The 18223-nt window shown below is 40.1% G+C and overlaps 2 protein-coding genes across 3 annotated transcripts; one reads left to right on the plus strand and one right to left on the minus strand.

The window, feature by feature from the left end:
* Window positions 1-624: 624 nt before the first annotated feature.
* Window positions 625-8956, plus strand: RB195_004858 (uncharacterized protein; the record flags this gene model as incomplete). Its single annotated transcript, XM_013450548.2, has 8 exons — window positions 625-708; window positions 1467-1665; window positions 4861-5057; window positions 5137-5283; window positions 5335-5492; window positions 5556-5678; window positions 8617-8718; window positions 8785-8956. 8 exons carry the CDS (start codon window positions 625-627, stop codon window positions 8954-8956), a joined length of 1182 nt encoding a protein of 393 aa, XP_013306002.2.
* Window positions 8957-9656: 700 nt separating this feature from the next.
* On the minus strand, window positions 9657-18001 carry RB195_004859 (uncharacterized protein; the record flags this gene model as incomplete). Of its 2 annotated transcripts, XM_064182903.1 has the most annotated exons (19): window positions 9657-9698; window positions 10500-10601; window positions 11635-11819; window positions 11891-11968; window positions 12559-12637; window positions 13026-13178; window positions 13547-13687; window positions 14044-14129; window positions 14603-14705; window positions 14830-14903; window positions 14967-15048; window positions 15148-15244; window positions 15299-15401; window positions 15480-15551; window positions 15652-15773; window positions 16128-16174; window positions 17590-17677; window positions 17734-17765; window positions 17987-18001. In XM_064182903.1, 19 exons carry the CDS (start codon window positions 17999-18001, stop codon window positions 9657-9659), a joined length of 1701 nt encoding a protein of 566 aa, XP_064034169.1. The 2 variants fall into 2 exon arrangements, with proteins under 2 accessions (XP_064034169.1, XP_064034170.1); XM_064182902.1 differs by lacking the exons at window positions 17734-17765; window positions 17987-18001 and having other exon boundaries at window positions 17590-17700.
* Window positions 18002-18223: the final 222 nt, after the last annotated feature.

Below are 18223 nucleotides of genomic sequence, written 5' to 3' on the forward strand. Positions count from 1 at the left end.
AACTGAAGTGGAAAAGGATTTTGCTAAGACTGCTCAGTTCTACTCACAAACCATTATACGAAAAAAGAGTGAAAAAAAAGGAAAAGGAGAAAAAAAGCTTTAAGGAGCTTGTCGAGCTTGGTGGCGGAGGACCAATGAACGTTTTCATTGAGAACGCGATTCGTCGCTCCGATACAACGCTTTTTACCCCGACATTTATGAAGATTTGTTGTTGTTAGTGTTGTCAATTTCACCGCTTAGAAAACTCATACTTTAAGTTATGAACAAATTTTTGAGTTATATATGTACAACAGGACCTGTCTGTTATATAGACTTTTTCTTTCGCTTCTCACGCGATATCTGTTTTCATTTCTCCTTACTGCTGAATTTGATTCGCGTCGAACGCTTGTTTTTCGAGAGCATGATGGACGCGTCGTTGATCAGATGACAAATCAAGTCGGGTTTGTTCTCGCGCGTTCGCGCAAAACCTGTCGATTTATGTTGTCCATGCGAGGCGTTGAGATAAACTTTCTCTCCTCATCGCGTACTTTGTACTAATTGATGTTTAGATGCTTTCATAGCAATTCGTTCCTTGCTTTCCTCGTCAATCTCGTCCCACAATCACGGTGATCGTCGATACCCCTGATGGCGCTGGTGACGAGAAACAAGGTCAAATTCGTATTGGCACTGTTCATCGCTGGCGGTATAGTTCATCTCGCTATCGATAAGGTAACTAATTGTTTTATGTTAACTGTTCTTATCGTTGTGGAACATTTGAATATAGTGTGGATCCAGTGACTAAGTGGGGGTGCGAGACTGCCGAAGAATAAATCCTTTAGAAAAAAGTTGCCTTTTGTTGCAAAGTTTTCCATGCTTTTTTGGTCTTGAGACTATTAGCAACTTTATAATCTGTTGATAAATACAATAACAAATGATAAATACAACTATGTTCTACCTTATCTGGCTGTTGTAAAAGATGTGAGCTATATCCTGAGTTATTATCATGACATTGTTGTAGAGCGAACAATAGAACATTTCTAACCTATAAGAGGTCAAAATATTAGTGAAACTGACTATCTAATAAGCGTTAATGTTATTATTGCCTTATCTTGTCGATGTTGGCCAGGGGAGAGCTATGGTCGTTCATTTAAGGCTTGACGTATAAACAAGTTCATTTTTTTCAGGTAGTTTTACAACTTGTCCACCTTAGGAATCTGACAAATTTGCATTCATTTCAAGTAGTTGCTATGGAATTAGCTCCTCTTTCTTTTAAATAATGAATACATTAATTCATTTTAAAGTGTTCTTCTCCGAAAGAATGAATCCTTTTCTTCTGGCATTTGTTAATCAAGAACGACCGCTGCTTCGCGTCCTTTCAGATTTGTTTATTCCTGATGGAAAATATTCTCTGGGAAATACTTTCCAAACATTGTTTATCTTCATGTGTTGTATAATGTCTTCAATATGCGTAACTCTACAATTTGCAGGGCCAATCGATCTATGAGAACTTCGATCGTATCAGTTCTTATCTGGACGAGGATCCTTTGTACTCAGTCCTTCAGAATACAGCAACACATCCCCCGGTATCCAGCGCAAGCCAAATCACATCAATAAAAGTTTCTGACGAGACTACCAACACTCCTACAGAAACTCAATCGGTGCTGAACGGTACCGACTTCGACGATGGTACGTTAAGTGCTTGATTAGTAAATTGTGTGCTGTAGTGTTTATGCTATCACTGCTATCGTTATTTTATGCCGGTGAGGAATGATACCCTACTGATATGTTTACATTGCGCACTATATTGTTTTATTGGTTTTTCATAGTTCTGTTTTTTGACAGAACTTTTGAAGAAATTTCTAAACAATTATTAGCTCAGTTTCATTACAAAATTCCTATAACATACAGACACACATAAAACATGTTGTTACTAACCGTAACGTATTGTTTTTCTTGTGGTAACGCTAGAATACGGTTATGTAGTCTTAACAAAGTCCTTTTTATTAGGTTTGTAGGTTTGTTTTGCCCACACAATGCCTCTAAGATCTTAGTTTGTAGCTATTTAATTCCCGGTAAAATGTAGTTGGGGAGAGGAGGAGTAGGAGGATTAGGAGGAGGGGCTCTCAGTGGGCCCTTTATTTCTGCTAGTAAATAACTAAATCATTCGGGGCCCTAAGACTTCACCATTCTTAGAATATCTATGACATGCAAGCTAAAGTACTAAGGGAAAAATTTAAGATGGAAGGTCCAGAAATAAGGGCGCCACTGAGTACCCCTCCCATCCCCCAATTACATTTTTCGCTCAATTTCTGCTTTTTTTGTATGATTGTGTGAGATTATCGTCTGTAATCTTATTCACAGTAAAATCCCAAAATGCATCCTAAAAAAAAGCTACAGCGTGCAGCTACACAAAAAGCGGGAGAGAAATTCGATTCTTGCGTACTAAGGTCTTTGAGGAGATGCCTTTGATTCAAGAGAAACTTCTGAACTAGTGAAAAACTATTTTCTTCGTATTACGACTACGCATTTACGAAAGAAAAAAAAAACAAGAAAGAAATCAAATCTTTCAAATAAGATTTTAGAGGCGCTGCAGAAGCAAAAAAAAAAGTTAGTGAAAAACTTGTAAACTAAAGCTACGTAACCCGATTCGTACATTAATAAACAAAAGATAATGAAAAACCAAGAGCAAGTAAGAAAAGAGGTCCCGGGAGGAAGAGAGGTTTTCGCATATGCAATGAAAAAAGAACGCAAGCGTACACGGTAGACACGTCGTACGGCCTAAAACGTGTAGTCATGTTACAACACTTTTTATGCTGATTGTATGTGAGAAATGAATAGGAGAAGAAAAGACGCAACATGTATTTATTTATGACCGTGTGCAGAATTCTCACGCTTTTGAATCTACATCTCCCTGGTTATTCGCACAGTGTACTTTGCAGACGTGATCGAGAGCGCCTGTGCTTCTCTCAGCGAACAGCGTTTATCGACTCCGACCACCATGTAACTTCTATTAGCATCGAAATCGGCCCGAAGAGCTCCACCAGCGCCGGCAAAACACGCACGTGCGTCCCACAGTTCCCTCACAGAGCGTTAGCATTGGCGATTAATGCAATCTGATATCATCAACAACTGCATAACATTACTTAAGCAGATTAATTCTTCTTTCATCCGCTTGCGGTGTCAAGCTTCCAGCTTACCACCGGAAGCGTTAGGGAACTTCAGAGAATTATACGGGAACCCTTAGTTCTTAATTGTAGGGAAATATGCATAATTATTAACTCTGAAACGTTATTGAGCTCTTTATGTAGTCTCTATAAGAAATACCATCAGCTGTCACTTGTAAAAGCCAAGGTCGCATAGCTGCTGTATCACTGTGATTTTGCTGAAGTGATCTTAGATTAGGCAGGGAGTGTAGTGGATTGGTTATCTGTTATAATTACATTTATGAATAAGGGAGTTATAAGATCACTGCAGCTTATGGTCCGGACTTTTTTTGTGTTGGAACTCATACAAAGTCTGTTCGACATAGAACAGAGTATAGAAGTAAACGTATTTTCATTTGACATTTTCTTAGTTTTCATCAAGTAGAACTTTTCTTGAAGTGAAATGAGAGGGTTTTTAAAGCGCATTTGTTGTCGCATGAGAGTCATTCTATTTTCGGGTCAACTTCACCGATCTGAAGCTCAGTGAAGTTGCGTAAGCGGCTGCGCTCGGAGCGGTGCGATAGAGATGGCGGTTGGATTCGACGTGGGATCATCGGGAAATGCAGCGATGGATGTTTTTAGCAAGGTTCCTCTCCTGATACTATCCGTTACGCTCCACCGCGCCGCTTCAAACGCAGCCGCTCTGGACATAGATTTAGGTTGTTTTTACCCTAATGTATACTATATTATAAAGGATGAACAAGTTAGTGAAAGATAAACTGCACGGCATTGATGAGTACTAAGGTTTATGAACAAGCATGCACCCTTACAGTAAATTGCGAGATCGAGCCGATGTGTGAAGTCAGTGTTTTCATCCTCCCGGACTAGTCTATTACCAATCTATCGACATTGAAGTGACGAAAGAGTTGGTTGACGCTAGGATGGTTTCGAACCAGCGATCGATCGTGCAGCCACAGCCAACTTTTTATCGACTGCGCTACACTCCCGGCCACTCCCTCTTCTGATATACATTTATTTATTACATTATTGTATTATATTATTATTATTATTTATTACATTATTACACTTATATATATGCATATATATAATGTTATAGATAATATCTTCAGTTCAGGATTCAACAAAATTTCTAGTTAAATCTGCAATCACGGTCATCGGATATACTCTTTAATTCCATTTCACTGGAAATTTCTATTAAACGATTAGGTGCGGGTGTAGTGTAGCGGTCAGAGGTTCTGCTGCCTGCACGATCGATTAGAGGTTCGAATCCGCCCTAGTGCTCACCAAGCCTTTCATCCCTCCGGGGTCGATAAATTGGTACCAAACTTGTCTGGGAGGATAAAAACACTGACTTGACACACATCGGCTAGTCCCGCAAGTCATTCTATAAGCCAGTTACACGTTCGTGAACGTCAAACGATTCTGAATTGAAGTGAACGTGGTGACGCATCATAAGCGGATTGATTAACGCCAGACACTTTATCCTTTTCTGTTGAACAATCCAGATGAAAAACACCTTCGTTCGACCTGCTTCTTCCACAAATGCAAACTTGGTTTTTTAAATCCGTTTAGATGGCGCAAGCTAATTATACTCCAAGATTGCACTCACTTTATATATCAAGCTAGCTGTATAGATTTGTTTTGATTGGGGTATTTGTATTTATATGATAGGTGTCAAAACAATGTTTTATCCCTTCCGTTACGGCCTTGGTTTCAGATGAGTATAGAAATCAGAGCTATCCATTCAAGCTGCAGAGTCCAAAACTGGAATTGTGCCCACTGACACCACCTGGCCTTGTCGGACCAATTAGAGTATGGATGGATTCACCATCGATGGATACTCTACAAAAACTATATCATTATGTAGAGGATGGAGGTCATGGGCAACCGAAAGAATGTAGATCGAGGCACAGGGTAGGCAGATGTGTTTTTTTAGCTTTTGAAACAAATACTTGTAGTTTTTTGTGCAGTCACTTTGAACATAACATTATAGGTTGCGATCGTGGTTCCCTACCGCGATCGCGAATCACATCTGAGAATATTATTACACAATCTGCATTCATTTCTAACCAAGCAGCAGCTTGATTATGCCATAGTGATCGTCGAACAAATTGCCAATCAGACCTTCAACAGAGCAAAGGTACAGTTCAACCGTTGTCCTCTTTATGGCTACAGTCAATCACTTCTTTAGTTGATGAATGTTGGTTTTGCGGAGAGCATGAAGTTGTATCCATGGGAATGCTTTATTTTTCACGACGTCGATCTTCTACCCGAAGATGACCGAAATTTATATTCTTGTCCGACAATTCCGAGGCATATGAGTGTAGCAATCGATAAATTCGATTATAAGTACGTTGTCTGAGCAACAAGCAGAATTTCTTCAGTGGTTTCGTTTTTTACGGCACTTTCTAGGTTACCCTACAAAGCAATTTTCGGAGGGATCAGTGCGATGACTGTCGAGCAGTTAAGGTCCATAAATGGTTTTTCAAATCGATATTGGGGTTGGGGAGGTGAAGACGACGATTTGGCAGACAGGTATACATTTTTGTTCTGTATGTGTATTTCCTTTTTTTATGCCATTAACTCATGTTTAGAAAGCTTCGAAGAAGGCTGGAACCTATGGGAAGGTCTAAATTGTAATAGGTTTAGTCTCATCGGCAATATTTATTACTTTATCCACAAATAAAAGTAGAAAAGGATTAAGGTTCAGAATCTCAATCTTTTAACTCACATTGTTATTTTTCCTATACTTGCTACTCCCTGCCGTTCATTATTAGAGACACATAAGGCAATATAAGTTGTATTTTGACCGGATTCACTCCCGATTTTATTTTTGGAACGCGTTTGGCGTCGGTTAGAACAAAAACGTCGGTTAGAACGTCTGGTTCTTTGGAATCTGCTTCGCATCTGGCCGAACTTTCACACATGTTCTATCAAAGATTCTGCTTCTTCGCATACTTGGTGCCCACAAAACAAAGAATACTTCTCTAAAACAACAAAAGTTTGAACATCTCATAAAGCTTCCTTGAGAGTTTTTGATGCAATCAAGCGCTGATTATTTGTATTTTTTCTTCATTGAATGCGTATATTATGAAATTGAAAAAATTGGAATCTCTCGAAAAGTTAGGGCTTAGCGTATGAGCGTGATCATGTTGAACTCCCGCTAGTTGCCCTTTAAATTGGCGTGGGAAACGACCTTGTAGATCGAATTTTCTTACGAGGCACTCAACAACGTATCATACATGTGAGCCCTGGCACACGGGTCGCGTGGGCGAGCTAGCCCGGCATCAGTGAGCTGCCGACTTTCCTGTTGAAAGGAGTCGACGTGAAATCGCATATTTACTAAGAGTAGAAGATAATAGATGGAATAACAACTAATCCATGAAATTTTAGAAGCTGTTGAGCCAGGATTCAACAAAACTGCTAATGTAAAGAGATTCGATAACAAGAATCTCGAGTTCGGTCTGGCCAGAGAATTTAGATTATAGCTAGGCCGTTTACCAGAGAACCCGCGCACTCACGGATCTTGGTGTGTGAAAAATATACGCGAGTTTCGAATGTTTCAGATAGGGTGGCATTGAGGAGCAACTGCGTGTGTCCTACAATCTCACACCATTGCCGAGACCAACATATCAACAGGGACGTCGGCACGTCATAGAGACGCTCGTGCGAGCAGCATGCGCACTAGAATGACGCAGGGTTGCAGGAGACAAGACGGTTTGACAGCAAGGCAAAGGACATTGGATATTGCTTCAAAGTCGTCTACATCGGTCCAAACACTGGGAAAGAAATAGGCGTAATTGTTTCTCAGCGCTTCGGGAATTTAATCACAGTGGTTGGACGCCTCAACTACCGTCTTATGAAAGTAGTAATGGTCACTGATGAACATTGACTTTACTTCCTCCCGGCGCACTCTCTTCAGGCGAGGTGCTCGAATCAAATTAAGGACGAGTTCTACAAGGATACTCGATGAGAAAACCACCGAGGTACCGCCGGAGGATATGATTATAGTTGCGTTGAGTTGAGGTCTCTCTTGGAGGAATGCAGGGTGGCTAGAGATGTTGTTAACTTCGTACTCGTATAACAATAAAAAGCTTGCCTTCGAAGCAAATGTCATACTTTATGAAACGGTTACAACACAACATCGTCCACTTATCTTCATAACCAAAATTGCGCCTGAAGTAGAAACGCGATGATCGATGGGGACCTGCTCAAATTAAGTGGTGGCGGGTGAAGAAGAAGGAAGCCATAGTCATTTCGGTGATAAGACTGCTACCTGTTAGGAACGTCGAAGTCTAAAGGTGCGAGATAGGCAAAGCAGCTTCTTGGTACAACACAACCTTAACGTCGAAAGATGGAGGGACGGACGTGGCTACGGACGGAGGTGGTAAAAATGAAAGTTCGTGATGAGAAGCGCCTCTCTCTCACCTTTCTCAAAAATAAGACTCCCAAAAACTGGCAAGATTTCAGTGAGGCCAAAAAAGACGGAATGAAAGTGGTGTGGATAGCGAAATCTGCCCACTGCGATGATGCCCATAGGAAGTTCAACACATGCGACGTCGAGCACATCATCTACCAACCAGCGAAATCTCGCCACCGCCTGAGGATGTCTGGTTCTGGGGTGTCAAGGACGAAAATGAAAGTATTCAGATGGACCGAGAAACGGTGCTACAACGGTGGCGTACTTGTTTCGAGATGATCTTAACAGAAGAATTCTCCCATCCACCAATTCTCTTAGCTCTGCCTACAGCTGCTGTCGACCAGTTCAGGAGATAACCACTGACGAAACTGAATCGGACCTGAAAAGGAAGAAGACGGAGAAAGCGACAGGTTCAGACGATCTGGGGACAGAACTATGAAAATCAACGGGGACCCTATTGAGGCACCTGTGGACCGGGAACGAAGCACGATAATACCTATCCGAAGAAAGAAAGTAAATTCGGCCGAACGCTGGAATTACAGGTCGATCCGAGTGCTCTCTCATAGCTTGAAGATCTTTAACGCATTATCGACCACAGAAGTAGAGAAATTGTCCATTCACCGAGTGCAACACCGCCGATGCCATCCACGTTACACGACCCCTCGTTGAGAAGCATCGTGAGAAGCACCACTGCACCTCGCATTTCCTGACTTGAAAAAAGCATTCGATCAGGTGATCAGATGCAAACTATACGAGAACATGCTGTTCTGTTAGCACTCTCACGGTTCCATCTTTGATAAGAATCAGGGTTATTCTTACGGAGCTGTACTGAAGCTTGATAGCCTGAAAACAGAACTACACAAATCTTTTTTTTTTCGACAACATTCTTATGAATGGTCAATGAGGGTAGAAGAAATTTCTATTCGATGTCCGCTTTAAAATGTCTTTTAGCATGATTGTATTTGTTAAACTTTATATCGTTGTTGACACAAGCATAAGCAATATAAAAACGGCAATTATTTTTGCATCACGTTAGTTCAATTTTTTTTCCAGAGTTTCAACAGTAGGCTTCAAAATAGCTCGTTATCCCGCTACAATTGCCAGGTACAAGATGATTAAGCATGCGCACGAGACTAAAAGTAATCCGGTAAACAAGTACGTTTTGCGTTTCGATTAAAAAAAAAGTAACTTTGAATTCCACAGTAACAATTGGTTTTCTAGATGTCGATACAAATTATTGGCGCAAACAAAGAAGAAATGGAAATACGATGGCCTGAACTCACTTAAATACGAGGTAGTGAAACTTGAACTCTTGCCGTTGTATACGCATGTAGTGGTGGATTTACTGGAAACGAGTGAGAGCAAAGCAATAAAGAAGGAAATGAAATGTTAAGTCTTAGTTTTTGTTGTTTACGCACAGTATTGCCTCTTTCTCTCAGGTTTTTGTTATTTTCCCGTTTTCTCTTCACATTTTGAAGTATATGTTATAATAAGAGATTACTAATAAGAAATGATATAACTGTAAGACAAACATTTTCTGGCTTATGCGGATTTTCTCCTAATTCCAGGTGCTTAAAAAATTATTTTCACTGTCGTCCGTAGACTAGTCTGTTAGTGTTTATGCATGAGGAGCATTGTTGGTCAATGTAAAAAGTAGGACCCCTTTTCTGAGATTTATTCTTCTCAGGAAAGAATATTCTGTATTAAAATGTGTCCCCATGTGTGTTTCGGGTTCTAAGCCTTTCTTGCGATTTATGATTACCTGTGATCATAGTATGTATAAAAACTATTATTTTGATAGAATTCATGTACAGTACCAGCTCATACAACATTGAACTATACCGCAATGTTAAAATTCTATTTCAAGACCAGAAATGAAAAAACACGTAAAGATGTTCGATACATGAAACAAGGGTAAAGTCTATTATTGCAGTTGAACCCACTAGTCACTATATTCACTTTTCTTTGGGCGATATGCAGACGGAGCCAAAAGTCAGCGCCTTTTTTTACAGCATTGACACGTAGACGTTGCCATGGGAAGAGCGATTTTTGAATAATAGAATCGAAGTTGACATCTACCCGGAACAGTGCTACTAGCTTGTCACACATTCGGGACGTTCCTCACGGCTTCGCATCTGAAATGAAAACGGATGGCTAAAATCGATCTCAAAGAACATCATCGGTGAAAGGTGCAGGTGGGACGTTTGTATTATGACCGCCGAGTAATATCTATTGACTCTATTGACGTGACTCCTCATGTGACGACAACGACACGCTTTTGACTTGAGGAGGTTCTCCCGCTACACTTTACACTTGAGAAGAAAAGAACGTTTGCCAATTGTGCAAGTTTAAGTGCCGACATATCAAAATGAAATAATGACATCGTGAATTAAGCAAAAATCAAATGCAAGCACAGTCGTTCTACCCTAAGTCTTGGTCGCGTGTTTATGTCATGAATTTATCTATTTTTCCATCCGAAATAGCAGTTTTTCGGTTTGACTTTCAAAGTGGTTATATTCGCTGGTTTTTAGACGTAAACAACGAAGTGACTTTCCAGTAAAATCATGTTCAAATTTTTAAATTCTAATCACTGTCATTCCATGATCACTGATTGTGACACGGGTCCAGAACCGGACCGGGCGGAGCATGACTTCGCACCAGTTCTCTGCTCTACTGCGTGAAATGTCGTAAGAACAAGCACAACGGCCAAGACTCATTTGAGTCCTCTTCATCTAACTTTTATTAATGATCGAGTTGATTTAGTTAGTTTAGTTGATTTCTCATATCAGCAGAGGATGAAAACTTTCTTGCTTCCTCTTCATGATTACTGTACTCAGTGACATCAATAGAACTTAGAATTCTTTGATCGTATGTCGTTAAAGAATGACAGTGGTATTTAATTCAAACAGTTATAGTACCATCGGTGAAACACGTACCATTTGGGAACCAATGAGACGTAGAAAGATATCTCTCTCGTCAGTGGGATGTCGATTGCGTTGGCCGAAGTGCGTCCATGGTTCGGATATTCGTCTTTCACACTTAAATGACAATTTGTAGAAGCAATAGAGGGGACTTTTTTTCGGGAAAAGTTTCAATCACTAGCTCAAGCAAGGCAAACGTATATTTCTAGTCGTGACATCTAAAGGTATAGTCGGGTCAAAGCGACATGAAGCACAATGCAGTTGCATAAGCGACTGCGCTCAAAGCGATGCGATGGAGAAAGTGGTTGGAATCTAGATGGGACCATCGCGAACCGCAGCAATGAACGGTGGTAGTTTTTCAATTTTATCTAGTGTTCATCGCATTGCCTGTAGTCGAGTGAAAACGCAATGAAACACGGTGCAATTGCGTAAGCAGTTGCGCTTGAAGCAATGCGGTGGATCGTAGCAGTTAAGATCGAACGGGGATCACTGTTAGCACCGCTGATGGACGCAGTTCACGATGGTAACCGCGTACGTAACTGCGCTGTGCTCCAAGTCGTTTTGACCCGACTATAAAAGAAGTGTAATAACCTAGGTGGAGTCGCAACGTCCCTAAATAAACAGCGGCCGAGTACATTACATAAAAATGCGTGCCTTATCTTGTTTCATAACAAACTGTCACAACTTAAACATTCTGTACAACACTCAATACAGTAGTCAAAACTATTGCACGACTTTAATAAAGAAATTCGAGGAAACAGTAATGCAATGACGGAATGCGCCCACCCAGAGTACTCATCTGTGTACAAAAAATTTACACATACAGCTATTAAAAATGTGGAAAACAGAATCTCTTTTCGGAATATAGATGTGTTTTATCGCATCAAACTCATTCCCGGAAGACAAACAAGTGGCGGGAACAGGTTCAATACATTTTTTTGGTATATACTATAAACCGAATATTATTGCATGGTAGTTCCCCTCGATAGAAAAAGAGCGTCGATATCTCACGGTCTGGTGAAGTTATGGTTCAACCGATGTAGCTATGTAAAGACCAAAGATAAAACATTCTTCCTTCAAAAAACGTGAAGGGAGTCCCTATTTCTCATAGAATAGACTCGGATATACTCAAAAAGGAAAGAAACAGCACCTCTTTTCCTTCTTCCATCGGCTCCCATAAACGGATCACCTCTTCGATTCCTGATGTGGCAAGCATGAATTGTGTTGGATGTGGTTGGACAATGTTCAGGATCGAATGATCTGCATTCCATGCCGCAACAAGAACACCAGAACATCGTTTCCATAACAATAACGAACCACAGTCCGATCCCGCAACTGGAATTACGGGGAATTGTATCTCTTTTCCATTCATTTTGAAGAACACAGCTAAAACACAACACGCTCACCTATATATTGATTTTTTGACCCGAAAAAATTAGCTTCCTTTATATCTGTGTGTGTATTGGTTTGCCCACAAAATCTCTCTGCAAGAACACGGCAATTATTTATACGGCAATTACTTCAAGACGAGTAAATTGCGCATGAAAGCAAAAATCAGACGATGAGTAAAGGCGCGAGAGTTTGTATGCTCTCCCATAACGAATGCTAGTGACTATATCAATTTAATTGGGTGTTCTAAAGTGGATAAAATCTTGAAATTCTTTCCATTTAAGATTTAGGAGAAAATCTCTCGCTTCCTTATTCATGCACATGTCGTGCAAAAGTTCCACTTGTTGAAAATTGGTCTTTCTGAAAAAAAAAGTTTCCGCAAACAAATATACGTGTTTTTAGATGCTAGATTTTTTGAAAGATGCCATATAACTGTTCAGATTTGTCAATGCAGTCAGCACTTTCTAGATGATTCACTAACAAGTAAAAGCTCGCACCCTACTAACACCATCTTGTTTTTTTTTTGTGACAAAACACGAAGTTTTCAATGGCTACAAGGAAATGGGGATCTTTCAAAAGCGTCTATATTTAACGGACACCAAAATCGTCTTTGGTGCATTGGTTTTTTCTTCATTTTTCATTTCACTTGATTTAATTTGCAAAACTAAACTACGAAAATGCTCACCGCTGTAGTCTATAACATTCTTGTCGTCACTCATCACATGCGATTGGTGAGCGTGGGCTGAATCCATAGCTACAGAAACCTAAAAAAGGAACCTCCTAGGTCTAGTATGAGCTCTTATATGTCAACACAAGAAAAAAAAGACAACATTGATGAGACAATGGACCGCAAATGTAACATTAAGATACAAATTCTGTTTTCATAAGTTTAATAAATTATTCGCTCTTGCAGCTTGTCGAACGCCACTTCCTAGTATGAAGGGGAGCGCAAAAAGGTTCTCGCGAAATCAACTAGTTCAAAGTATTCGTTCCAAAATACATTTTAAAAATCTGGCGTTCGCTGAGAACGCAAATTCACTATAATGTGAGCCGCATAATTTACGACAACAACGTATACCTGCTTCTTCGTATATGATGGCGTCCCATATTTGGCTTAGTAAATATAAAACAGCGAAGGCAGGGGTAGCCAACCTGGTCTGTAAGCCGCACTATAGATCGGTCAGTAGGGAACCTTCGCTTGAATAAATCTATGCACTCCTTTGCGAGTTCCCACTGTTCCAGTAGCATGAGTGATCGTGTTAACCGCCAAAGCGCCTTTGAATTTCCTGGATACAACAGTAAGGCCTGAAAAAGAGGAACCATCACTTAGAATTTTCTGCAGGAACTAAATGTTAACATCTTGAACAAAAAGAGCGAGAAGTGAACTTGGTCAAGTGCGCATGCACGACGCGGCATAGTTTTCACGCAGCTAATGCCCCGAGCAGCTTAATCCTGATGGAAATAGTTTCATCAAAATGAGAGTAGTGGAAGATCTTTTTGGAAAGCAGGTCACAGGTTATGTAGATTACGTATGGCCGTGCAACCTAACTTTTTAATACTATTACTATATTATTTTTAAAACATATTCCAAAAAATTATTTTCAGGAAAACCAAGACACAAAAGGCTTAGCAGTGCGCACATTTTGTCGTATTCGAAAAAGAGTTTATTTTACCTCTGCACAATCTCGCACGCAAGCGTAGGAATCGCCTTCCCATCTACGACAAAGATATCCCATACCACGATTCGACAACAGCACGCTTCGATCATAGTCGCTTGGAGAAAGACTTAAAGCACGACTATAGATATCAATAGCCTGAAAGTACACATTTCGCAAATAGCCAAACCCTCGCAAACAAAAACAATGCAACTACTATATAAAAGCATATACAGTTAGATCAGAACGACATGAAGCACAGTGCAGTTGCGTAAGAGGCGGCGTTCGAAGCGGCGTAGTGGAGATGGCGGTTGGAATCGACGTGGAACTATTGCGAACTGCAACGATAGATGGTTCTAGCGAAGCTCCCCATCCGATCCTAACCGCTACGCCCCATCGCGGCGGTTCGAACGCAGTCGCTTACGCAACTGCACCGAGCTTCGTATCGCTTTGACCCTACTATACTATACGATGACTGAAAATGTCCCATTTAAAAAAAGAGATATGAAGTTTACCTCAGGGAATTTTTTCGAACTAAAAAGTTCTTTTGCCTGTTCTCGTGCATCAGCAAACGCAAGAGTGTGTTTACCATTCGTCGGAACTGAAAATTGAATCGGTAGGCACATTTAGACATTGGAACGGTGGAAGATTGTGTGAACTCTCTTAAAATTCAAAAACAAAGCATTTTTATGAGGAAAGAACACAGTCCTTGCAGACTTTCACTGGTGGATCCATTGGTAACATTCACGCTCCCATAGATATCGAAACAACTATTGTACTCATAGGAAAAACTTATGACTAAGATTTGTAAACAACACTACCTGTCTTCAGTGGAATCGTTTCTTCACACAGTATCATACCTTTACCTTCTCATTTCCGCATCTGTTTTTAGAATTTCTAACAAATTTAGGTGCTAACATGTAATTATTCTCTTATACATTGTAAAAGTATTCGAAAGAAGTGATTTTATTTTAATTTCGTACCTACTAGAAGTAATATAAACCAACCTATAATATATTAAAGCGGAAGCAAGGGAGTTATGCAGCAGAATACGTTATTAAAAATGCAACTCACCGTCATCGTTATTCTCAATTATCTGTTTAATTTTTTGTAAAACTGTAGGCCGATCATCGGATTTCAGCTTGAACAAATAAATTGGACCACAACCTTGATTTACCTGGAAATAGCAGCGAAAAGGATCAAGGTAATTGAAAAAATGAACAATGAGGGTATTAAGAAAGAAAAACAACACGGCTTCTCAACTGCACAGTAGCTCTCCCTCAGGAAATATGAAAACTCACAAGGCATTCCGTTCCCATTTCGTCAAACGAAACATGTGTGGTGTAAGTAAAATTACCATGACATTTGTCGTCAGCTAAACTGCTCATGGCTTGAAGTTTTTTGTTTCTTTAGTGCGGATGTAATTTTGGTAACGAACCATTAACACATGTCAGGATTGGTTTGTCCGGTTTTCTCCTGTCATAGATGGGAACTGGAGCTTCGTCAGTCGCCACAGCTACCTATAGTAAAGGTTGTAAAATGAGTCGAAGCAAAAAAAAAGAAAAAGAAAGAAAGAAGGACAGCTAAAAAGAAGGAAAGCATATAACATGGGTTCAAACCAGTTCAGTTCGTCCTTGACAGATCGCAAATGATTTCACACGCTTCTCCTCCGTATTGATTAGTTTTCGGTCTTCATTTGTACGAGTATCATACTCCCTGTGATAAATAAAGATGTTTTTCAAACGAATGCGGAAAAAGACAATAACAAACCTGACATTGCTGTCTTCGGACGCTGACCAAAATAAGTAGGGTTCATCTTGTGCAGTTGCCAAACGTTTCACACGTCCGTTTGTTGTCCATGTGATTGGCTCATCTAAAAGAAAAAACTAGGTTAAAAACTTCTGAAAACTTAAATTGCAACAAACAAAAATTTTCCGAGATAAAACCTGACCTCTATAGCCGTCAAGATCATGCATTTTCACCAATCGATCCCCGGCAGCTGAGACCAAAATGCGGTCATTTCCTGGAAATGCTGCTGCTGTGGAATGACTTAAGAATATTTACAGATTCCTTCCCTCAGACATTACGAGCTGCAAGAAAAGTAATCTCTAGTTGTGAATTACCTGCGGGTAAAAACTCAACAGCAAATACATTGGCATGGTGTCCTGTCTCAACTGACGCAATACAATCGCCAGCGAGATTCCATACTTTCACTTTTCGATCATCAGACCCAGATGCTAACAAGCTGAGAATCAATCTTTAGGTTTTATTTGAATTTACCGGTGCAGAAAGAAACAGTGATAGATTTGAGAAGTTTTCCCTCGTAGAAATGAAAAACTGGTTAGGTTGTAAGGTAAAATTGCTCCACTCAAAAACATTTTTAATTAAAAAAAACCAGAACCATATATGCATATAAATGTATGCATACCTATATATATATATATATATATATATATATATATATATATATATATATATATATATATATATATATATATATATATATATATATATATATATATTACACTTCAAAAATTAAATTGAATTACAATTCTACGAAATCAAGTAAGACAGCACCAAGATGTGCAACAAAACATACGTGCCGGCTCGGTTCCATCGTAGCGTATTCACGCAAGCTTCGTGGGCCTAAAAATGTAATAAAGTAGAAGTAACGTGTTAAATAAGAGAATGAAAAGATGCTTTGTCATATATTTACATCCACCACTCTGTCTCGTGAAGATTTGTGCAACAATCTTTGTTGAATCGCAGAAAGTCACGAGGGTAAAGAGAACTCAACAATTAAAGAAACCCCTGCTAAACTATCTTCATCGTAACAGTCGGCACGACTAGTACTTCTACGCCAAAATCTGTGCAAAGGTAGCATGGTAATAATCGCCTAAGATGGTTGATGGTAAGGCTTCTGCCACACTCAACCTTCTTTAATAAAGATTTCATTTTAATAGAAATTAGGGTGCAGTTAGGGTCAACCGCGGTCTTTCTGTCCTGTACTTCGGCGCGCAAGAAAAAAGTCCATTGAGCACAAAAACTGTTCTTAAGCGACAAATGGGTTTCCAAATTGAAAGCAGAAAAGCACTTCAAAAGGCGATTGTTCGTGAATCGACAGTTCATCAGTGGAATTGAATAGCTAAGTCAATCTGGGCACTAAAATCTAAGCTGTAGTCTTCGAGGATCTGTGACATATAGCCTGAAGCTACTAACAGAAAAAAAGGAAGATAGAACCGCGGAAAGGGCATCTTTGTGGTCATAACCTTGTGAATACAGATCAACTTGTAAGTAAAAGTTGTTACACGCAAACATGTTTCGATTTTTTCGTTGAGAGCACAACATGATATGAGTTAGCTGTTTACCTCTAGTAAGCCTGTTTGAAAAATTTGGTAAAGTTAAAGCATTAGTAGTATTCCAGATCTATTTTCCAGTTGATGAACTATGGCCTTCTCAAATGTTTATCTGCTTTCAAATGGGAAAGCCATTTGTCACTTAAGAACAATCTTTGCGCTCTATGGAGTTTTTTTTTTGCGCGCCGAAGTGAAAGAGTCAAAGAGAGCGCCGTTGAATATCTTTCCCCTAACTACTTTTGCACCCTAATTTCTATTAAAGGCATCACCCCACGAATCTGAGGTGGTATGGATTTCAGGTGGAGAATTCGTATACGGGATAGTAGACCATGGAGTGGGGGGGGGGGTTATTCGGTCCATTTCTTCCTAATTGTCGTAAAAAAACGGTCCGAAAGATGCGGCGCGTGCACAAAGCTGGCGCGCTCCGGTCCAACTCATTGTAGAAAATAGCGCCGGATCGCCCGAAGCCGTATCGTCCGGGCCGTTTTTTACGGCAGTTAGGAAGAAATGGACGGAATCACCCCCTCTCATTAATCGACGATCCCGTATACGAATACTCCACCTGAAGTCCGTACCACCTGATTCGTGGGGTGATACCTTTAAAATCAACAGTAAAGAAGGATGAAGGTGAAGAAGTAAAGAAATATTTCCCATTTTAGAAACAAAGACCCAACAATTTTCACTAGTTCATGGTAAATAACTCACACTAATCGTACGGGTGTTCCCAAGTCGCTGCACCAGCCGATCCTCGTTCACAAGTCTGTAGCGTTCCGAAGATGCACCGAACAGCTCCCTACTTTCTAACACGGGCATCATTATAATCGGAGAAAGGGGATTCGTTGAAGGCACCACGCCTTCAGTGACGAAAATCGCCCTATTCCCTGAAAAAATAGGAATGACGTCATAAAGCGCGTAAGTATCACTTCAGTAGAAGTGGTCATAATTTTGTCAACCCCATCAATTATCTGAAATCCATTCTATAGGAAAAGAGGTGAGGATGCAGCAAGTCCGTCAAGTTCTCAGAAACATCACGTAAGTGGCCAACTGTTTTTATATAAATGAAACAAGGTGAACATAAAATAAGGGAAGGATGGGGACTAACGGAAGAAGATCCCATCGATGACAGACAGATCCCCAAGATATGATTATTTTAACCGGTAGACTAGTTGGATACAAATCCTAGCGGTACTAAATGATACTGAAGGCGAAGGAGAAAGTATTATCACATGTTTCCACGCTAGGTTTTGTTTCATACCAGAAATTCGCATTGGAGCGCGACAACGTCGTGCATGGTGTGGTATGACAGGAATCCTGATTCAGCTTCCATAATTGGTCTTAT

This window comes from Necator americanus, chromosome I, assembly GCF_031761385.1.
Source record: "Necator americanus strain Aroian chromosome I, whole genome shotgun sequence".
NCBI lineage: Eukaryota > Metazoa > Nematoda > Chromadorea > Rhabditida > Ancylostomatidae > Necator > Necator americanus.